Source organism: Cololabis saira, chromosome 11 (genome assembly GCF_033807715.1).
Source record: "Cololabis saira isolate AMF1-May2022 chromosome 11, fColSai1.1, whole genome shotgun sequence".
NCBI classification, from domain to species: Eukaryota; Metazoa; Chordata; class Actinopteri; order Beloniformes; family Belonidae; genus Cololabis; species Cololabis saira.
In genome coordinates, this window is record NC_084597.1 from 45,957,927 (window position 1) to 45,982,082 (window position 24,156).

General features: G+C 43.2%; 1 protein-coding gene across 1 annotated transcript; it reads left to right on the forward strand.

Moving 5' to 3' along the window:
• Window positions 1-1,999: 1,999 nt before the first annotated feature.
• On the forward strand, window positions 2,000-23,415 carry LOC133454486 (uncharacterized). Its single transcript, XM_061733211.1, has 9 exons — window positions 2,000-2,012; window positions 4,719-4,883; window positions 10,397-11,430; window positions 13,948-19,193; window positions 20,606-20,813; window positions 20,914-21,146; window positions 21,311-21,595; window positions 21,679-21,785; window positions 22,185-23,415. The coding sequence occupies exons 1-9, from the start codon at window positions 2,000-2,002 to the stop codon at window positions 22,418-22,420; spliced, it is 7,527 nt and encodes a 2,508-aa protein (XP_061589195.1). The 3' UTR covers window positions 22,421-23,415.
• The last annotated feature ends 741 nt before the right edge of the window (window positions 23,416-24,156 follow it).

Here is a 24,156-nt window from a genome sequence, read left to right on the forward strand (position 1 = left end):
CTTTTATTGAAAAGGTGGAGATCCTGTCTATCTTTGGCTCTCTGGCTTTTATGGATGCCACTTATCTATCTATTATTACTTTCAACAGTTGAAATAGCATCCTTTTGTCCCCTTTCTTCTTTCTTTTTTCCCTCCATCACTAAATTATCAACACTTTTGTGAAATGTGTAGCAGGATTATTACAAAAATGAAGTTAGGTTAATGAGAAACACAAGAAATATGTTCACACTGTCTTGAAAGAATCACAGTTTTTCCACTTTTAGTGTGCACCATAATACTTTTTCCAGAGGTTTATACACATTGGGCCTGATTTACTAAGATCCTAAATAAAGAGTACTAAATTGCGTGTGCACTGAAAAAGTTTGCACGTGCTGTTGTTGTGTGTTTTGCAGGTGATCAACTAAGAATGCTTGCGCAATTGATAACAGGTGCAAACCGCAGTATTTAAATGAGGTGTTGCGTGTCTTACGGTTTGTGCCATGGAGAGTCTGGATGGAAAGCAGGATAGTCACAAGCGTAAAATGAAATTTGACGAGTTGGAGTCAGAGATATTAGTGGAAGAGGCAAATAAACACATTCATGAACTACAGCAAAGACATTTAAACATTACCAAAAGAAACGCAATATGGGAGAAAATCTGCGATAGAATAAATGCAGTTGGTAAGACAAAAAGAACGGCAGATGAGGTTAAAAGAAGGTGGCAAGATATAAGGCGAAGTACTAAAGAAAAAGTGGCCTTTAATAAGACTTGTGCAACCATTTTTAAAATAGCATGCAGCAGAATAAAGACTCTCTCTCTGCGTATTCTTTGATTTTGGATGTCGCCTCCTTGCCACAATAACAGCAGCCATCGGTGCGTAATGCTGGGCAGATTAGCACCTTCCTTTCGAATGTATTAAATACAGACGCAATCACAATCCCCGCAATAACTTTCAGGTTTGGTAAATCTCATTGCGCGTGGTAAATGAACCTATTTGCATTTTCCCCTCCCAGTATTTAGCGCTTTCTGGCGGGTACGCCCCATATTGATTATTCATCAGGGCAAAAGTACTAAATGAACAGCATGTGCTATTTTGCTCATTTGAGAGGCGCAGTCCTCTTTGCACGCTGTTAGTAGATCAGCTTGCACATTGGTTTGCGGGTGATGTCAAGTTTGCACACGTTTTTACGCACGCAAACCTTTAGTAAATCAGGCCCTTAGTGTGCACCATGATACTTTTTCCAGGGGTTTATACACATAGTATTAGAATTGACTTCATAAATGTCTCTTATTTCAACAAATAGTTCAGTCAGACAACTCACGTAGTGAGTTTTTCTGAAACATTTATACATAAAACGCGCTTGGTTTTGGCATTTATGCTTTGTTCAAGCACCATTCATCAGGCTTGCATAGAAATACAGGGGTGTAGAACGAACCACCCTCCATAGAATCAGAGCCCATAGGGGGAAGCTGGAGGAGGAGGAGGAGGTAGGGTTAGCGTCTGAGCAACTGGTACTTACTTATGCATGTCAAACAGCAAATGGAGTTACTGGAATAAACCATTCAGAGGGGCAAATGTAAGCATGTGCTGCAGAGAACCACCTCGGGGGGGGGTCCTTTTATTTTTATGATCCTTGTCTTCTGGTCTTTGAGTGAGTACAGTGAAACAAAAAGATCACCACATGGCTGTTGCACAGTTAGAATAAAGGGATAATGAATGTAATTTCTATAGCGTTTATTACAACACACATTATCAGGAGGTGCTTTCCAGAGACCAAGAACATGAGCACATATTAAAGAAACAACAGCAAGTAAAGAAAACCTCCGAGCAGGAAAAAACCCTTTGAGCCAAATAGGGACAAGATAAAACTAAATGCTAGTTTGGATATTGGTCTATTAAGTAGAATGACTGGGTCAAAAGAGTTGAAGTAATGGTTTAATAACAGCTCAGTTAGGTCTATACAAAGGAAACGGTCTAGAGTCAGGACGGGACTTGAGGAAGTCACTGAAGCTGAAGAAATGCCGCTACCGGGTGAGCCTGGTTGATTTCTTCTCTAATTCTGATGATTTTACCGCTAAAGAAGCTCATAAAGTCTTCACTACTGAGAGCTGCAGGAATGCACAACTCAACAGTTGTGACTCTTTGTCAGCCTGGCTACAGTGCTGAACAGAAAACGTGGGTTACTTTTATTATCTTCTATCAACAATGAATAATAAGCTGTTCTAGCTTTGCGAAGGACTTTTAAAATGAATAAAAATGAATACTAAACATGAATGAATTATGTTTTGATGTACGCTGAGAATCTCCACATTTACAAGAGTACCACTTCCTTTCCACTTTAAAATCTTTTTGTTTCGGATATCTGAATTATACCAGGTAGTTAAGCTCCTATGGTTAGAGACCCACTTTCTCAAAGGAGCAACTGCATCTAAAGCTGAGTGTTGCTGACAAGTATATAAAGATCTGCAGAGGTAGAACCTATAGGTCATTGCCTAAACCTGTTTACGTTATATCTAACAGTTAACCTAATTAGTTGTCAAATAATCCTTTAGTTTTTTATTTGTGATAATTACTTTTCCAGCATTTTGTTGCTCCTCTCCTGATGTTTTACTGATGTGGTGCTGCCATCAAATTAAAAATAAGCTAATATTTTCATCAAATGACAAAATGTCTCACTTCCAACAACTAAAATGTTGTTTATGTTCTATTGAGATGAAAATATGGATTTGTGGGATATAGAAATCATTAATCCATGTTTTTATTTATTAATTTTCACATGGTGGGGTTGTACTACGTTGTCATTGGACATGAGACACTGACTGCTGGTTGAAAGCTGTTGCAGCCCAGAGGGGCTGAAGCAGAGCCGCGGTGAAAAACCAGATCAAATGTCTGTGTATTTTTGAATCTGCTTTGTGTTTTATTTAGCATAGACTAATTAAATCTTTGATAGACATAATCCAGGTCGCACTTCCACAGCAGCATCTGTCCTGCTACAATCACACTGATGACAACTGAATAAGGACCAACTACAATACACACAACCTCATCTGGAAGCAACACATTGTAGTCACATGCGTGATATCAGATTATAGTTACTTAATTGAAACAATAAAAATATAGCCTACAACTCAAATCATTCCTTTTCCTTTTTTTCGTATGTGAAATTTATTTATACTTTTTTCTTATATCCACACCAAATGTATGTGTACAAATGGAAAAATAAAGACTTTATCTTAATTTGAATTGTTCGGTGACCAGAGACACCAGGAATGTCCTGCTGAATGTGAACAAAACCAGATGAGATTAATATCTTCAGAACGCTGTAAAGATTTGTGGATCCAGACACTGAGGAGGGACTATAGTTTCTTCCTGTGAATGCATAACTAGAGTGTGAAGGCAGGAAGAATACATGTTTAGCCCATTTTCATGCAACAATTTCTGTATGCAAGTGAGGAGATGAGTTTGGCTGTGTGTTCCACCATAAATTCAGGATGAACAGTGTCATATTTGTCCTGGTCATGGAGCATCAGTACAGGTTTTTTTGGTTGGACACAAATTTCTGCTGAAAGTGCAGGAGTTATGTCTCGGTTTGTACTTTATGAGGGGAGAGTAGTTCACAATTAGTGGTAGAAGAGATTGACAGTTTAATTAAGGCAACATCAGAGTGCATCTGTATTTGTTCTCTTTTCATGAAAAGGAAATTTAAACTGTTTGGGGCAGGGTGGAGGAGCTGCAGCCACTCAGGCTGACGGGACACAGGTGTGGCCCGTCAGCCTCTCCACCCTGCCAGCCTTATAAGGGAGAGACAGAGAAGCTGCTGATGTCGGCTGGTGCTGTGCTTGCACGTGCGTCCTGGGTGTGAGGTTCCGGTGGATTAAATAAAGGGTTCTGCACGAAAACTCCGTGTCCTCTCTATCCTGTTGGTCGGGCCCCGTAGCACTCGCCCTGCTACGCTGTTTTACCAAACGCATGCAGACAACAGAAAAAATATCAACTCAATGTTCAGTCAACCTGATAAATGAAGACTTAAAATGTATTCTTATTCATAAGATATGTGACTTTTGGGATCTGTGCTCTGATCTTATCACCACCTATCATGTATATGTAGGAATATTGTGGGTGATGAACGTGACTCCATACACTGGGAGTCCACAGTGGACAATGGGGTTTTATGTGTTGCCGCAGCTTGAGGACATGAGAGACAAGTACTTCTTACTGCAGAATCAACTGTTTGATTAACTAAACCTGACCTTGACCTATGAACTGGGGGAATGACTGCAGAGGGTTGAAGTGAATTCAAAAACTGCTCAACATGGCCCCCTAAAATAACCTCAAAAATCTACATAAAAATGCAGATTAACATATTTGGAAAAAGAATCGGACCGTAATCAATAGCAGACAATACAAGAAAAGAGTGCAGATGTGTGTGTGTAATCTTAAAGTTTATAATATATTTATTATTACTGAAAATTCATAACATTGTTTTCATGTGTTCCTACAGAAGTTGATCAATGTTCACACAGACGATAACGAATGACACTCCTTATACCTGGCATGTTTCCAAACGAATATCTGGGGTAAAGTTACAAAAAAAAGTTTCAATATTTGTACAAGAATGTATTCATTGCTAAACCTGCTCTTTTTCCTTTCTTTAGGCCACTGAAACACTGAATGGGAATACTCTTGTCAGAATTGAGATAGGATTCCGTGATTACCTTCAATCTTTACACCCGTTAGATTGTTGTATAGGCACCTTCTTTTGCTATGGAGGTCACTCAGGGTGTGACCTTTGCAATCGCGATATTAGTTGTTCATACACCATCAGAGAAAGTGATGACCGTGAAGAATTTGAACTAGTCAAGACCTCCTCCAATGAAGTAGTTTGCCGCTGTCCCAACTTTGGTAAGTACCACATTAAGATTTATTTGTTGTAAATTTGCTGTGGAGGACGTACAGAATAATCAAAATTCCATGTCTCAATGCCATGCAAAGAGGAAGAGATTTCTGTTCTTACACCACTGGCCCCGTTGCTCAGCTCCCTCCTGCTGGCTTCATTCTTGTTGGTAATGAAGTCCTCACACACCCCTGTGGAGCCCCTGTGCATAGTATTATGGTCTTGGAGATGTTGCTGTTCACCCATAAAACTTGTGGTCTCCAGATTAGAAAGTCCATCACCCAATACCCATCTGACCTTCTGCTACGATTGTAATATTTGGAATAGCTCCACAAGATGTACATCTTATATTATGTTTACTATGTTTATTGAAATGTTTTAGGATTTAATGTATTCTGCAACACTTGAAAAATTAATAAATAAATAAAATAAAAAAAAACAAAGCTATGTTATAGTCCTGTAGCTGCAGCTATGACGACTGGCCTTAAAACACTAGAGTTCACACTAACTAGAGGCTTTGCTAAACATAAATGTTTTAAGTTTGGATTTAAAGGTGGAGGTGGTGCCAGCCTCCTCAACCCAAACCATAGTAATGGTCCTGATAGCAGAAGGTGTCATGCTGAGTGTCAGGCTGTGTTTAATCGTTTTATTGTTTTGGAATTTTAGTGTAACATTTTATTTGCATGCATGTTTTGTTGCTTTGTCTAGTTATTATTGTTTGAAATGTAACTTCTTCTGTTTTTGAGTTGGCATGCAATTACCTTTTGTTTGAGTTGATTAGACACAGCTGAACACAATCAACTGAATCCTGACAGACAGCTGCAGTGGCCAATAAACCACTGCAGGCTGGCCCCCCTAGACCAATGGTGAACGAGGGGAGGGTTCCCTTCCCCTTATATATTCAAGGCAGACATTCAAGCTGGGAGATTGAACGGACGGACAGAGGCCCATGAGGGACGAGAGTTGATGAACAAGAGTGGATGGACTGACGTACAGAGGCCCATGGGGGCCCAGGTGGTTGGGGAGCCCCCGGCGGACTCGGACCGGGGATCCCTGTTGGCGTGGGCCAACAGGGGGGGGGGCACTGAGAGGGCACTGAGAGGGCACTGGAGGACAGTGAGCCCAGAAAGACTGAGACTGTTCATCTTTAACCTTTTTTAACCTTTTATGGATTGGCCATTTTAGAAATAGTTCTATTTTTAGTGACTCCCCCACCCCTGATTTTATAACCGTCTTGGAGCAATAAATGTCTGTTGCTGCACTCCTGCTTTTTGTTGTGGGTTACTAAGCGCTGCTCACCCTCGAAAGTATTTCATTGGGGACTTGAACCACCCCTGTGACAAAGGTCCAACCATTGTGTTTGGGGACAACCAGGCCTTAAAGGGAAAGTTCTGTTTTTTACAACCTGGACCTTATTTCTGGCATTTTTTATGGTCGTATACTCACCCAGGCAAGTTTGGTGTCATTTGGAGTCCATCGGAAGATATTAGGGTTTTTTTTTGCGAGCCGCTTCTCCATATAACGGTAGTGAACGGGGCACAGCGGGACACAGACGATGCAGCGTCTAAATAACACATGATTGCTGTGAAACTCTTCATTTCTTTTATGAATCACTAGATCTGCTTCCAGGACCTGTTGTCTACATCTGGGGCTGTGTGTGTAACAAATAAATCAGTTTGTAAACAAGACCTCTGACCTGCATGACGTCATCTCTGTGCGCGCACTCTGTCCTCCGTTCAGTGAGCTCTTCAGCCGTATACTCTGGCTCAAAACGGTAAGGACGTCCATCATATTCAAAGTCGTCGTCCACAACCTCAGAATTTGACAAATATTCAGACATGTTTCAAATAATTAACAGTAAACTAACAGTAGCGAACTCCAGCTGTACACAGAGCTGTGTCTGGGATGAGTTCAGAGGTCTTGTTTTGTCATGATGTCAGCAGGCATCTACCAGACATCCATACAGACAGGTGGAAGCAAGCAGTGGGATGATCAGAGGGGGGGACTGCAGGTCAACATGCCGCTCCTGAAGCTCTGGCCTGCAAACATGCACAGAAGAGAAAAAGAGGGGGCAGACCAGCACAACAAACTACAAGAACAATGGAGAACAATGATGGTTATGAGCTACTTATAATTAATAGCACTGGCATAATCAGTCCAAATCAGGACATCTGCATAATGTTTACCACCCCCGCCACATTCATTTATGCCTCTATCTTGGTCCCTTAGAAGTACAACCCCAATTAAAGCTGCAAGCAGCGATGAACGGGCCCTCGCACCCTTGTGCACGTTCAGACGTGCTGCAGTGGAAGCTTGTATGACTTGCATGTAGATTCTTCAGGCCTGGACATTTAGCGGATGACACCACCCACGACTCTCTGTATCAAACCATTCAAAAGTTATGGCAGAAAGTAGGAACTATCAGATATCGACCAATCAGAAGAAGGGGCGGGGATAATTTGCACCAATTATGTTCAAGGACTCAAAACCGAGTCCGATGACACCACCCACGAGTCTTTATGTCATACCATTCAAAAGTTAAGCCAGAAAAAAGGGACTATCAAATATCGACCAATCAGAAGAAGGGGCAGGGCTAATTGCACCAATTAAGGTGAAGGAGTCAAAACCGAGTCAGATGACACCACCGACGACTCTGTATGTCATACCATTCAAAGGTTATGGCAGAAAGTAGGGACTATCAAATATGGACTATGACTGAGAAAAGTAATGCCCATCATCCCACGATGGAGACGCACATTTTGATGTATAACACACCTGGGTGAACGTTACGGTTCGGTCGAAGAAGCGGCTGAAGAAATGGCATAAATTGCGGCAAAATTACACGATTAATTCAAAATGGCCGACTTCCTGTTCGTTTTCAGCCATGCCGCCAAGATACTTTTCTTTAAGTTGCGACATGATTCAATTCAATTTTATTTATATAGCGTCTAATACAACAGATGTTGTCTCTAGACAAGAGACAACTTGGCTTGCGTGCAGAATTTGGTGACTTTTGGGGTATGTTTAGGGGGGCAAAAAGGCCCTCCTTTCGTCGGAAGAAGGAAAAAATAAAAACGATAGAAAGAAATTCCTCACTCACTCACTCACTCACTCACTCACTCACTCACTCACTCATCTTCTCCCGCTTTATCCGTTACCGGGTCGCGGGGGCAGCAGCCTCAGCAGGGATGCCCAGACTTCCCTCACCCCAGACACCTCCTCCAGCTCTTCCGGGGGGAGTCCGAGGCGTTCCCAGGCCAGCCGAGAGACATAGTCTCTCCAGCGTGTCCTGGGTCTTCCCCGGGGTCTCCTCCCGGTGGGACATGCCTGGAACACCTCCCTAGGGAGGCGTCCAGGAGGCATCCGGTACAGATGCCCAAGCCACCTCAGCTGACTCCTCTCAATGTGGAGGAGTAGCGGCTCGACTCCGAGCTCCTCCCGGGTGACCGAACTCCTCACCCTATCTCTAAGGGAGCGTCCAGCCACCCTGCGGAGGAAACTCATCTCGGCCGCTTGTATCCGCGATCTTGTCCTTTCGGTCACTACCCAAAGTTCATGACCATAGGTGAGGGTAGGGGCGTAGATTGACCGGTAAATCGAGAGCTTCGCCTTTCGACTCAGCTCCCTCTTTACCACGACAGTCCAGTACATCGACCGCATTACTGCGGACGCTGCACCGATCCGCCTGTCAATCTCACGCTCCATTGTTCCCTCACTCGTGAACAAGATCCCGAGATACTTGAACTCCTCCACCTGAGGCAGGACTTCTCCACCCACCCGGAGAAGGCATGCCACCCTTTTCCGGTCGAGAACCATGGCCTCGGTCTTGGAGGTGCTGATTCTCATCCCTGCCGCGTCGCACTCGGCCGCAAACCGCCCCAGCACATGCTGGAGGTCCCGGTCTGATGAAGCCAACAGGACAACATCATCTGCAAAAAGCAGAGACGAAATCCTGAGGTTCCCAAACCGGATCCCCTCCGGCCCCTGGCTGCGCCTAGAAATCCTGTCCATAAAGATTATGAACAGGACCGGTGACAAAGGGCAGCCCTGCCGGAGTCCAACATGCACCGGGAACAAGTCTGACTTACTGCCGGCAATGCGAACCAGACTCCTGCTTCGATCATACAGAGACCGGACAGCCCTTAGTAGAGGGCCCCGGACTCCATACTCACTCAGCACCCCCCACAGAATGGCACGAGGGACACGGTCAAATGCCTTCTCCAGATCCACAAAACACATGTAGACTGGTTGGGCAAATTCCCATGAACCCTCGAGCACCCTGCGGAGGGTATAGAGCTGGTCCAGTGTTCCACGACCGAGACGAAAACCACATTGTTCCTCCTGAATCCGAGGTTCGACTATCGGCCGTAATCTCCTCTCCAGTACCCTGGCGTAGACTTTCCCCGGGAGGCTGAGAAGTGTGATCCCCCTGTAGTTGGAACACACTCTCCGGTCCCCCTTTTTAAACAGAGGGACCACCACCCCGGTTTGCCACCCCAGCGGTACTGTCCCCTTCCTCCATGCAATGTCGCAGAGGCGTGTCAGCCAAGACAGCCCTACGACATCCAGAGACTTGAGGTACTCAGGGCGAATCTCATCCACCCCCGGTGCCCGGCCACCGAGGAGCTTACGAACCACCTCGGTGACCTCGGCTTGGGTGATGGATGAGCACGCCTCCGAGCCCCAACCCTCTGCTTCCTCAGTGGAAGGCATGTCAGTCGGGTTAAGGAGATCCTCAAAGTATTCCTTCCACCGTCCGACAATGTCCCCAGTCGAGGTCAACAGCTCCCCACCAGCACCATAAATGGTGCCGGCAGAGTACTGCTTCCCCCTTCTGAGGCGCCGAGCGGTCCTCCAGAATTTCCTCGAGGCCGACCGAAAGTCCTCCTCCATGGCCTCCCCGAACTCCTCCCAGACCCGAGTTTTTGCCTCCAAGACTGCCCGAGCCGCGGCCCGCTTGGCCTGCCGGTACCTATCTACTGCGTCAGGAGTCCAACCGGCCAACATAGCCCGGTAGGACTCCTTCTTCAGTCTGACGGCATCCTGTACTTCCGGTGTCCACCACCGGGTTCTAGGATTGCCGCCACGACAGGCACCGGAGACCTTGCGTCCACAGCTTCGAGCCGCCGCGTTGACAATGGAGGCAGAGAACATGGTCCACTCGGACTCAATGTCCCCCGCCTCCCCCGGGATCCGAGAGAAGCTCTCCCGGAGGTGGGAGTTGAAGATATCCCTGACAGAGGGCTCGGCCAGACGTTCCCAACAGACCCTCAGAAAGAATTTCCTACAGACACAAAAGGGCCTTCGCACTGTAAGTGCTCGAGCCCTAATTAGGAAATGTTATGACAGTTAAGATGGTTCTGAAAATTATTACTGCACATCAAATTACAGTAATGAAGGTTATAAAACCATTTGTAATCTATCTCAAACTCTGTTTTGTATAGAGAGTATAATGTTTGACTGTGAGTAAGTGTCTTAAATCAAACTTAATTCATGAGTTTATTCATACATTTCGTTACAGGAAGAATTGAAGAAGAGAAACGAGAGCGAGAGGAGCAGGAAAGAAGAAAGCAATGCCAGATAGAGGAAGAAAAAAAGCGCCAGGAGAAACTTGAGAGACAAAGACAGGAAGCGCAGAGGCTAGAGTGGGAAAGACAAGAACAGGAGAGGCTTGAAAGACAAGAACAGGAGAGACTAGAGTGGGAAAGACAAGAACAGGAGAGACTAGAGTGGGAAAGACGGGAACAGGAGAGGCTAGAGTGGGAAAGACAAGAACAGGAGAGACTAGAGTGGGAAAGACGAGAACAGGAGTGGCGAGAATGGAAAAGACAGGAACAGAAGAGGTTAATGCAGGAAAGACTTGAACAGTTGTGGCGAGAATGGAAAAGACGGGAACAGAAGAGGTTAGAGCAGGAAAGACGGGAACAGGAGAGGTTGGAGCAGGAAAGACGGGAACAGGAGAGGTTAGAGCAGGAAAGACTGGAACAGGAGAGGTTGGAGCAGGAAAGACTTGAACAGTTGTGGCGAGAATGGAAAAGACGGGAACAGAAGAGGTTAGAGCAGGAAAGACAGGAACAGGAGAGGTTAGAGCAGGAAAGACTGGAACAGGAGAGGTTGGAGCAGGAAAGACTGGAACAGGAGAGGTTGGAGCAGGAAAGACTTGAACAGTTGTGGCGAGAATGGAAAAGACGGGAACAGAAGAGGTTAGAGCAGGAAAGACGGGAGCAGGAGAGGTTGGAGCAGGAAAGACGGGAGCAGGAGAGGTTGGAAATTCTAGAGTGGATAAGACATAAACAGGAGAAAATAAGATGTCAACAAGAAGAACAACAAAGAAAAGAAAAAGAGGAGGAAAGGCGGATTGCAGAGCTTGAGCGAAAGAGGAGAATCCAAGAGCAGATTGACAAAGAAAATGAGGCTTCGCGAATAAAACTCTTCCATGCACATGAGAAGCTTCAGCAGGAGCAGAACCTCAAAGCAGCAAAGCACCATCAGCAGCACTCCCAAATCCTGCACCAGCTCGTGGAGGATCATGCATCTCACATAGAGAGGGATGAGGTAGGCTCAGCTCTGGTTTTGTAGGGTTGCTACAGTACAAAACAATATTCTTCTCTTGTTGTGGATGATTTATCAGAAACTCATGGTACTATAAGTGTAGGTAAAGGATTTTGTGGCCGACTGGTATTTTTCCAGTTCAAGAACCATTATCATCCTTCCAGTCATCTATTTTGTGGTGCAGCGTAAGTGTTACTCCCTTGAGGCACAAGCAGACACAATTGACCCTTTGTCAGCCTTCTGATTGGTCCCTGACTGACCAATCAGAAAAATCATCCTCGGTCGCTACATCCGGGGCAGAATATCTAATTTGGACAAAATAGCCTTCTATTTCTATCACATAAATGGGAAAAGCGTAGTTTTTATTTGCCTTGTATCAAAATTTAAATCACTGGATTATTTTTTTAAAGCTTTTTTAAAACAGTGTAGTGAGGTTGCAGCGTATTTTTTATCCCCAAACTGGCAGAAATCTGATCTGTACTGCCAAAACAAAGTTGGCTCGGCAGCAGGCTACAACCCATAGCTACATTTCATCCCAAAACCAATGGTAAATTACAAAAAATGTCTGCTTTGGATATAGTCACACCCGCAGTTCAACCCTTCCACCATGCTATTAGCTCAACTAATCAAAATATCTTGTTTTTACAGAAAAACTTTATTTATATCTAGTTGTTGTTGATTTTCTTTGATTTTCTTTTGGAACATTAATTAGAAATTAAAGCTGCAAGCAGCGATGAACGGGCCCTCGCACCCTTGTGCACGTTCAGGCGTGCTGAAGTGGAAGCTTGTATGACTTGCATGTAGATTCTTCAGGCCTGGACATTTAGCAGATGACACCACCCACGTCTCTCTATACCAAACCATTCAAAGGTTATGGCAGAAAGTAGGAACTATCAGATATCGACCAATCAGATGAAGGGGCGGGGCTAATTTGCAGCCATTATGTTCAATGACTCAAAACTGAGTCAGATGACACCACCCACGTGTCTTTATGTCAAACCATTCAAGTTATTGCAGAAAATCGGAACTATCACATATCGACCAATCAGAAGAAGGGGCGGGGCTAATTTGCACCAATTAAGGTGAAGGAGTCAAAACCGAGTCTGATGACACCACCCACGACTCTTTATGTCAAACCATTTAAAAGTTTTGGCAGAAAATAGGATCTATCAAATATCGACCAATCAGAAAAAGGGGCGTGGCAAATTCTCCAATGAAGGTCAAGTACTCAAAACCGAGTCACATGACACCACCCACGACTCTCTGTGTCAAACCATTCAAAAGTTATAGCAGAAAAAAGGGACTATCAAATATTGACCAATCAGAAGAAGGGGCGGGACTAATTTGAACCAATTATGGTCAAGGACTCAAAACCATGTCCGATGACACCACCCACGAGTCTTTATGTCAAACCATTCAAAAGTTATGCCAGAAAATAGGGACTATCAAATATTGACCAATCAGAAGAAGGGGTGGGGCTAATTTAGGCCAATGAAGGTCAAGTACTCAATACCGAGTCCGATGACACCACCCACGAGTCTTTATCACAACCCGTTCAAAGGTTATGGCAGAGAATAGGGACTATCAAATATTGACCAATCAGATCAAGGGGGGGCATGCTTTTTTGCGTCTATCGTTGCCACGGTAACGCTTTTGACTGAGAAAAGTAATGCGCGTCGTTGCAGGATGGAGGTGCACATTTTGATGTATAACACACCTGGGTGAACGTTACGGTTCTGGCCAAGAAGCAGCCGAAGACATGGCATAAATTGCGGCAAAATTACACAATGAATTCAAAATGGCCGACTTCCTGTTAGGTTTCGACCATGGCGCCAAGAGACTTTTCTTTAAGTTGTGCCATGATACAGGTGTGTACCGATTTTTATGCATGTACGTCAAACCATATTGCGCTGTTGAGCCATTTTGCCACGCCCATTAATGCAAACCATTAAATATAAAATGTTTCGCCAGGCCTGGCTTGCGTGCAAAATTTGGTGACTTTTGGGGCACATTTAGGGGGGCAAAAAGGCCCTCCTTTCGTCGGAAAAATATAAAGGATAAAAGAAAAAGAAGAAAATGGAAAATTCCTACAGATACAATAGGGCCTTCGCACTGTAAGTGCTCGGGCCCTAATAAAGTGATGTAAAACCTTGTTTTTACAATGGGAGTGGATGGGAGAGATGACAGTTTTGTCTGATCTAGCAACAAGGGCGGGGCTTGACAAAGGGTCAATTGACTTCCTTGCTCCACTTGTAAATTGCAACTGCACCTCTCAACCACTGTATCACTAGCCTCAAAAAATGTGGACAAGTCAAATTTACAACACTGTTAACATTTTTCTGACAGTTCATATCTGTCTTTGGATGTGATACTAATGTTATTGTCTTTGTGTGTGTGTGTGTGTGTGTGTGTGTGTGTGTGTGTGTGTGTGTGTGTGTGTGTGTGTGTGTGTGTGTGTGTGTGTGTGTGTGTGTGTGTGTGTGTGTGTGTGTGTGTGTGTGTGTGTGTGTGTGTGTGTAGCTCAAAGATGTTGGTGGCAAATTTGAAGAACTTTTGTCAAAGTACCAAATCAGCGGGAAGGGAGATTTAAATAGTAACCTGGAAGACAGAATGAAGACTCTGCAAAATGAGCTGACATTAGATTACCTGAGAGAGCACAACATCCCTATTCCATCGCTGTGGGCTTTTGACCAGGCAACTGGATATGTGGACTTGTCTCTAACTGAGAAGTTCAATATCCTGGAGGCAGTTGTGAAAGTGACCGTGGAGGGGGATTATGAGGATCTCACAACTGGACAAGACAAGAAGACTGAATTCCTCCTGAACTTGCAAGATCAGCTCCAAGACACTAATCCAACCCTGGCCAGAAAGGTTTTAGTAAATATACTTGAAACTAGTCCACAACTGCCCATGGCTTCAAGGGAAATCCTGAGTCAAATACTTTTCAACAACATCTGGATGCCAAAAGAACTCAAGCTTTTCATGGAAAGAAGCTTAAGTATGGATCAAGAAAAAGTCACTCAAATCCTTCACAAAGTGTGCACATATAGACTCAGCTGCACCCTGACTCTCTCTGCACTAAATGACAGAGATCCTATGAGGTACATACAGAGCTGTGTATCTTATGAGTTGGACAAAGATGTCGATACTATCTTGGAGGAAATGCAGGACGGCAACTATCCAGAGCATATTGTGTCTCAACTTGAAAATATTCTGAGAGATGTTACAAAAGTTTTGCCAAAATATAAAAGTGTAGACATCAATGAAAAAATGATACAATATGGGACAAAAATTATGATTTCTCTTGATTTTTCTGAGCATAGAACATACTGCGAGACTCTGAAAAACATCCTGATTGTGCTGTCGTTAGCTGTAAAGAAATGCACAACATTTGTTACCACAAGTGGTGAAGAAGTACAGGGCTACTTCCCCAGACTGACTCAGCTAGCTTCTTTGGTTTTACTGCTGCTGCCTCAGGTCCAGGACAAACGAGGATGTCTCTTGGAAATCGGAACAGGGGAAGGAAAGACCTGCATTTTAGCCATGTTTGCTACAATCCAGGCAGTACGTGGTATGGCGGTGGACATAGTGACAAGCTCTCATTTGCTTGCAATTCGTGACCACGAACAGTGGCAAAAATTATACACCATGTTTGGTGTGACATCATCCACAGTACCTCCACAACACCAAGAAAGAAGCTCCTTCTGGAATCATGACAAATGGCTTGAGGATGCATACAGGAAGAAAGTCATTTATGGTACTGTTAGTAACTTTGCGGCAGATATACTGAGGCAAGAGTTTGAGAAGAAGAGGACTCGAGGGGACAGGAAGTGTGACTGTGTGATTGTCGATGAAGTGGACTATATGACGCTGGACAGTGGGGTCCAAGTGACCTTTCTGTCACATCAGGCCAGTGGCCTGAGGCACATAGAACAGGTCCTGGCAAGCATCTGGGCCATGGTGTCTGCCTGCTGCACCCTTGAGATGTTCACAACGGGGGAGATCCACTGGACAACCAGTGTCCAGTACTTCCACAAGGTGGCTAAAGAAGCTGTGATTGGCTCAGACTCTGATGATTTTTCAGACAATGACATATTGCTGCTGGGTGCCAGGATGGGCTTCTATTCCCAGAAAGACGTGGATGAATTCAACAAAGCCTTGTGTGAAACACAAATGAAGATGGACGGTGAGCAGGATACCAATTGGAAAGCCATTGAGAACATCATGGGGAAGATTGGACCTAAAGAGCAGTATGAGCTGCTCAGTGAACTTCAGTCATCATTTGATAACAGTATGGCAGTAGACTGTTACTCACTCTTCAGCAACAAAGCACAACTTTATGGGAAAGAAAGCTGTGGCAGAGAGTCCGATGTGAATATACTTTTACTCCAAAATGGACGCGCCTGTGAAATCATGTCTGCAAAAACACTCATTGACACAGTTGTTGCCAAATTAAAAAGCAAAATAAAATATTCAAGTGAGTTTACCTTGGACTCACTGAAGAAATCTGAGGGGTTCATTGTAATTCCTTCGGTGTTGAAAGAATACATCGAGAATCAGTTACCGGTTTTCTCTGAAAATGCTCTGAAAGCCATCAGAATGACTCTAGGAAGGGAATATATGATTGACAGAGCACCTGAAGCTGACAGAACTGCTTTCAGTGGTGCTGTCCTTCATCAGTATGACACCATCATTCCAGTGGACTTTCAGGCCAGTGGAGTGTTGGAGAAGAACAAGCGCTGGGGTGAAGGTCTACAGCAGTTTTTGGAGATGAAGCATCAGCTAGCAATTTCAACCTTGTCCAATGTCACAAATTACATGTCAAATGTCCACTTCTTCAAAAGGTATGTCAGTGGGAAAGGCATTTTTGGAGTCTCTGGAACATTAGGGGGTGAAGCTGAGAAAGCATTTCTTGAACGTCAATACAAAACAGCAAGTTATGTTGTTCCAGCTCATCGCCAAAAAAAGCTGGTGGAGCTGCCAGCTGTTCAGGTGACTGGAGGAAACACTGAGTGGATCCAGGTCATCTGTGAAACTGCATGGACTGCTGCAGACAGGGGCCAAGTTGTCATGATCATTTGTGAGGATGTCAAGACTGCAGATGAACTTAAGACTCAAATGAATGGCAAAACTCCACAGCATGATCAGATCACGATGTACACCATCAGCGAGAAGCACAACATTGAGAAACAAAACTTTAGACAGGGAAACATCATCATTGCTACAAACCTTGGAGGCCGTGGGACGGATGTACATGTTCAACCGGAAGTGAATGAGTGCGGAGGTCTCTTTGTGCTCCTCACTTACTTTCCTGGAAGTCAACGAGTGGAGAGGCAGGTGTCTGGACGCACTGCCCGAAAAGGAAACCCTGGCATGATCCAGATGATACTCAACAGGGACCATCTTGCAGTAGCATACCAAGGTCACTCTATAGAAACCATGAGACAACTCAGAGAGGAGTATGAAGTCATCCGTTTGGACAGCATGGAGAGAAACGAGCTGCTTGAGATTGAAATGAAGGAAAATCTGTTCTCCAGCTTCTGTGAATTTCTCTATGATTTTGACAGGAATTACACATTAGAAGAGAAGACTGACCTCACACAAAAGATGTTAAAAGACATCCCAGAGTGTTTTAAGACTTATCAGGACAAGTTTGACTATCAGACTGCCGTCAGTGCTTTGAAAGAATCGTGGGCTTTGTGGCTGACCCTCCATGAAGAGGAGATTAGCAGACATGATGATTTCACCACGCTAAGAGAAGACCTCTCTAGAAACTTAAAGATAACTGCTGATGGCCTACTTCAGGGGAGAAGCAACAACTTCTATGACTACATTGAGATGGCAAAACGCAGAACTGACATGCACTGCACCAAGAAGAAGGAGAGTGACTTTGGAGCTTTGTCATACTGGCAGAAAGCTGCCAAGTGTGATCCTTTCTACAGCGCTGTGGCTCTTTACAACCAAGCATACATCACCATCAACCTGCAAAAGCCTAACTGCATAACTGAGGCAAAGGGGTTACTGGAAAAGTCCAGGGCTGCAGTTGATGTGTACCTCTCAGAATTATCAAACACGATGATGTTCTGTAATTTCTCAGTGAAGAACAATTTTGCAGCACACCACAAAGACAGCAATTTGCAGAGCCAAATGAAATCAAGAATGAGTGTTTTCAAATCATGGAAAGGATACATAGAAAGTGCACTGAAAACTCTTGAACACATTGAAAAAACTGATGGCAAGGCCATTATCAATGATTCAAGTGTCTACAGTCTTTCAAGAGACAAAGACCCCATCACTACCAAAGAACTGATGGTCCTCCATGAGTTTGGCCTCTCCATTGTGTTTGAGGTAAAAAAGAAGCCTGAGTTCTCCGTTGATGCCCTTGTTTGCTTTGGTCTTGGTGTTCTTCAAGTAGCTGTGGGTGTTCTTGTTTGCATTCTGTCATCTGGCAGCGCCAGCCAACTTGGACTTGGACTGATCAGTGAGGGGGTCTCCGACATGATTCATGGGGTCAAAGGCATGTTACAGGGAGGATTTGACTGGGCTGAGTGGGCCATCTCCAAAGCCATCAGTATCGGGGTGTCTCTGGTTTTTGGTGGACTTGGCAGGATCAGGAAAGCCGTGAGTGCCTTAAGTAGTGGAACAAAAGGCTTGGTCACTGGGGCTAAGTGCACCTCTGCCATCACAATGAAACAGTGTTTTAAACACGCAGCAAAGTATGCTGCTCAGGAACTGGGGAAGCAAGGATGTATCACTGTTGTCAACTATACTGTTGATAAGGGACTCAAAGTTTTTTTCCAAAAGGTTCTGAAGACAGCCTTCAAGAACAAAGTGTTTTCATTGATAAAGGCTAACGTTCATCTGGATAAGGTTCTCACAGACCTCATTTGCTCAGGAATACCAAAGACTGCCATGGAACAAGAGTTTAGTGAATTTAAAATTGACAAAAGTTGCGAGAAGGAAATCCTTAATTCGGTTCATGTGATCACCTTAGATGTTATCCCTGGTCTAATGATGGATTGTACCAAAGTTAGTAAAGTTATTGATACACTATCTGAGCTCTGTGGTGCTGTGGCACAGCACATGGACAAACAGAAGGGATTTCAATATGCGCAGATGTGTCTGGAATCAGCAAAATATATCACACTTTGCGTACAAATGCTTAACTCGTTCCCCACAGAGGAGGTTGTATGCCACACGTTTGTTCCTCAGTTGTTGGAGAACATGAATAGACTACCACAAGAAAAGTATGACCAAGATGGAAGACATCAACTATCAGATGCGAAACGCCTTAAGGATGAAATCATGAATAATATTGCAGGCAGTGTTTCTGAGTCATTGATTGAGGCTTGTTCGAGACACCTGACTTCCCTTGTGAGCAGAAAATGCATGAGTAAAATAAACCATGTGGCTGGTCATGCTGTCAGCAATATACTCGGCAGGGGTGACACACACAGTTTTTTTCAAAACCAAGTGTATAAGCACCAAATAAATCAGGCCATCCAATGTCCACGCGTGCCACTGTCAGAAGGCGACAATAAGGACTTGGACGGTTACATCAAGAAAATCTGCCATGTCGACCACCCTGCGACAGCTGTGGACGTCCATGTCCTCACCCAGAGTGATGCTCTTCAAGGCAAAGGCATTAGAGTGATTTCTGTGGACCAACGGGGGAACACGTTGACAGAGGATTACTATCCAGGGAAGAACAGCTCTGCAGGGGACATTGTGCTACAGCTCAAGAAGTATCCAGAAAATCCACAACTGTGAGTATTGCACATCAAATAGTTTGTTCACATTGCCATCAAAGCACAGTTGACAATATTGGCTCCACACAGAAATAGTTCTAGACTCCTTATTGCTTGGCAAGTAGGGTTCAGAGAGGAACAAACAGAAGTGTCTCCTCATGTCAGTGGAGCAGGATCTTTAGTAAAGAAAAAAACAGCATACACTGTTAACTGTTTTGACAAACTGCTAAAATAAATATTTTCAGTTTCTAAACATCTAGCTTAGTCACCCGGAAAACATCTGTTTTATGTTTCTGAAAGCTGAAATGACATGGTCATGCCAAAGTTAGAAACCATTCTTAGATCCTGATTTTTTTGTGTACAAATATAATACATTCATTTCCCTTTGGACAATATAATAAAAATCCTCTGATCATAGTTGGCCTTAGAATTAGGCAAATGCAACCTCACGTGAACAACAGCGTGTAACTTTCTTCTGTTATGGTTGTCACAGATCTGCAATTGCCGTATTTTGGACCATTTTGTTGGTTTATTCTCTGTTTCTTTGCCACATTCTAAAACCAAACCAGCCACTCCCTAATGCCTGGCAGTACTATATGCACACAGCCAACTCCTTGACAGAATCTTGTTTAACGATGGCTTTTAATGAGTCTGTTACAAATGGCTTTTGTAGTACTTTAATATTAGACCTGACGAGGATCTGTTTTTGATCCTTCTTGCACCAAGGTGTTTGACTTGGCTACTGCATGTTTTAGTTTAAGTGAGCTTGAATTGACCTAATTCTAAGACTCACTATGATCAGGTGATTGTTATTATGTTCTAGAGAAAGGAAAAAATAAATAAAACACTGGATTAAATAAGACCCATGTCGCAACATGTTACTATGAAAAGAGAGAGAGAGACTAATTACAAATGTACTGCAGTTGTGATAATCAGTCCTTCTTGACTCTTCTCCCTGAACCATTGTCTCCCATAAGCAAAAACAACACATGGCCACGTTTATAATTTAATTCACATTATAAAGAACTGCACACAATCTCTCAGGTTTCCCTGTTAGCTTCACCGAGCAGGTGCAGAATTTCTTCTTAGTGTTGAACTAACAGTACGATTCATCTTTAAACTAATGAACACCTGAAGTCCAACTATTTCCTGAAAACCGTTGTATCTGTATATTTGTCCTTTGTTTGTTTGAAGCTCCATAACTGAAACAATTATGTTTCCTGATGTCTCATTTGACCTCAGCAGGAAATTTACTTAAAATGTACAAAAAAAAAAGAAAGTGACAACATATTCTCTGACTTTTAACATTTCTGAGCCCAGCCATATAATACAGTACATCTGACTTTTCTATGAAAAACCTCAATTCCTCAATGACACATCTTTTATTTTTCATCTAGAACAAATCCCCTTGTGTTTAATAATTTTGATAGGAAGAAGGGGTTCCTGGCGAAACAGATCAGCGGGGAACAGACCGCCTACAGTGGACATTTTGAAATTCCAAACAAGGATGGCTCAGTGACGCAGGTCCATTCAGAGGCTCAGAACTGCCTGTATCACGCTGTTGCCCAGGTTACCAGTAAAGTCCCACAGGACCTGAAACAGCAAGCCGTGGTCCTTCGGAACGTTGTCAAGTCTTCTGTGAGTTTTGTTCGTATGCCATGTAAAAAGGTTTCACACAAAGCTTAACCTAACACATCTGAACAAAATAAAGAATCATGGTATTCCTGTCGTTACTCAGCTTCAACAGGATAAGTCCAGATATGCAGCAGTTCTGAAGCTGCAGAGAGGATATGAAGAAACATACAAGTCTCCTTGCAAATACACCATCGTGGGGGGAGGTAAAAAGACTCAACATGTGGCCAAAGAAAGGTTTAAGGATGGACTCAACCTGGCAGAGATGAATGATTTACCTGAAAAAGAGGTTTCCATTATTAAAACGTACAATCTGGGTCTGGTTGGAAAATCAGATGAGTAAGTTGTTTTTTATTTTCTGTGGTGGCCCTGTGGGTTGTTCAAAATTAGCACATACATGTACATCATGGCTTTTATAATACACTGCATATCATTATCAGATTTTCTGACTATTCAATTTATTTTGAATGAAATCTTATTGTAAATTTTTGTACTTTCCAAAGTATAAAAGGTCTCCGGAGGGCAGCTGGACCTGCGAATGTCAAAGCTAACAGCGGCAGCTCTCCTGTGAATGCAGACCACATCCCACCTATAAACACATTTCAGAGAGCTCGTGAAATGTTGCAGAAGCCTGAAAACAGAGACCAGAGGGAGAAGCTTATGAAAGAGCGCCCACAACTTTATGCGATGATTAATGAAAACGGAAACCGTCGATGCAGAGAGGTTCTTACACAACATCACAGAGTTGCCTTGACCACGGGCAACAGCAAACCGTCCCATAAAATCAGGTGAAAGTACTTTTCTTCATGTCTGAGCTAAACCGCCATGTTTTCTTTGTGGATAGTTGAGTGTATTTTCTCCTTACTTGCAGGGCTAAGCTGGCTGATGTTCTTGTCAGTGGTGATGAAGTTAAACTGATGAAGATGTCATTGATTGTGGCCAACCCAGAGATGTCGGAGTCTCTCAGGAAGGATGCAGGTATGTCAGGTGTTTCCACCCGCTGATGTACATTGAAAGTACAATTCCATATTAGAAAAGGTTGCAATTATATGAAAAATGCAGGTAAATAAAGACATATGCAGTGATTCTTATGTTTACTTTGATTTATTGATGGACAGTGTTGAACATATTTCTTTTTCTTTTTTTGAGTCAGGGTCACTTAATTTATCGCAAAACTGCAAATATTGGTCCATGTTTGTGAATAATTTAATTAGTTTGAAACACCTTCCCTGATATTCTAATATAGAATTGAACACAAATATACTATATTTCCTACTTCTAGCCATAAGGTGGTCATGTTGAGTGTGACAGCATGAAAGGTTTATTAAATATGAAATAAACATCATAATTTCTGTTTTGTGAACATTGATTCTCCAGGAATAACCCGATGTAACAAAGGATCTGATGTTTTGTCTGGAAAAGCAACAAGGCGGTACCATGACATGGGAGGGGAGCTGCTGGTGAAAGAGTATTGCAGTCTGGGCGTCATTGACAGGAGAGCAGAACAAAGTGTGATCCAGTGGCAGAAACAGCACCTCTATTCAAGAAATTCACCAGAATATCATGAACTCCTTGATGTGCTGAGACCTAAACACTTCCAACAAAACATCTGACTCCTTCCAGCATCTTCAGACTGAACTATCCTGCACATGGATCATCTTTGTTTGAAATTTGTTGTATGGTTCGCAAACATACTTAGAGAACAGGAAGTACTTTGTGTCAACAGGTAACTTTATTTCTGAGCAGACAAGAATCCCATGTGGAGTTCCCCAAGGTTCCATCCTGGGACCTCTTCTGTTTAACATCTACATGCTCCCACTGGCACAGATTATAAAGAACGACAAAGTAAGTTACCACAGCTATGCAGATGACATGCAGATATGTATAATATAACAATGTCACCAGTAGACTGAGGCCTAGTACAGGCTCTTGGTAAATGCATTGAGGAGATTAATGACTGGATGTGCCACAAGTTTCTCCAGTTAAACAACAACAAAATTGAGGTAATTATCTTTGGAGCCAAAGAGAATGATAACAGGTCACCACAGAGCTTCAACATATACACCTGAAAACCACAAACTAGGCCAGAAATCTGGGTGTAGTGATGGACCCGGGTCTAAATTTGGAAAAACACATGAGGGCAATAACAAAGCCTACAATCACCTTAAGAATATATCCAGGTTAAAAGATCTGATGTCTCTGCAGGACCTGGAGACACTAGTCCATGCATTCATCTTTAGTACCTTGATTATTTTATCAGCATCTTAAGCTTTACCTAAAAAGTCAGTTAGACAACTGCAGCTCATCAAGAACTCTGCTGCTCCAGTCCTCACTAAGACCAACAAAGTGGACCACATCAGTCCAGCTCTGAGGTCTTCACACTGACCACCTGTCCATTAGAGCAGCAGTTCCCAACCTTTTTTCCTTGTTCCCACCCTACGTCTAAGACCAGCCAGGCCCCCCGACCCGTACGTACTGGCACCAAAATAGTCTTTAATTGGAAAAAATGAACATTAATTATGTTTTTTTGATACATTTGTCTTTGGTTTACTCTGTAGACTTTGTTTTTCTCTAATGTCACTAATGTATAAAATACGCACAAAAGGACATAAAAGGACATAAAAATATTTCTGAAAAATGTCTCTTTTAATATGAGACCAACATTTTTTTTACATTTTTCCTTTAACAACCTGTCGGTGTAGATTCAATGTTGAGTAATGATTATAATGATATGGAATGAAATAATTTCCTGTGTTTGTCACCAGTGTAAAAAAAAACACAAAAAATATTCAAGACATTCATAAATTATTCCTAACAATGTCTTATGAATGACTTATGAATATAATTTTTACAACTGCATAATTTCAAAGCAGACAAAGTTTCGCGCCCCCCCAGAGATCTCTGGCGCCCCCCCAGGGGGGGCCCGGACCCCAGGTTGGGAGACACTGCATTAGAGGATAGACTTTAAAGTTCTGATGCTGGTCTACAAAGCTCTGAATGGTCCAGGACACCAGTGACCTCCTGACCCATGGATCTTCTAGACCCCTCAGGTTATCTGGATCTGGTTTCTTATCAGTTCCCAGAGTCAGAACCAGACATGGAGAAGCTGCATTCAGCTTCTATGCTCCACGTGTCTGGAACAAACTCCCAGAAAGCCTCAGATCAGCTGAAAAACTCAGTTTATTTATGTCCATGTTGAAGACTCACCTGTTCTCAGCTGCATTTGAATAAAGCTCAGAATCTTCAGTCCCAAAACTTAATCATATTTCAACAACTGATTTTATCAGATTTCTTTCTTTTTGGTTTAAATTTTAAATCATGCTTTTTATTTATGTTTTCATGTATTTCT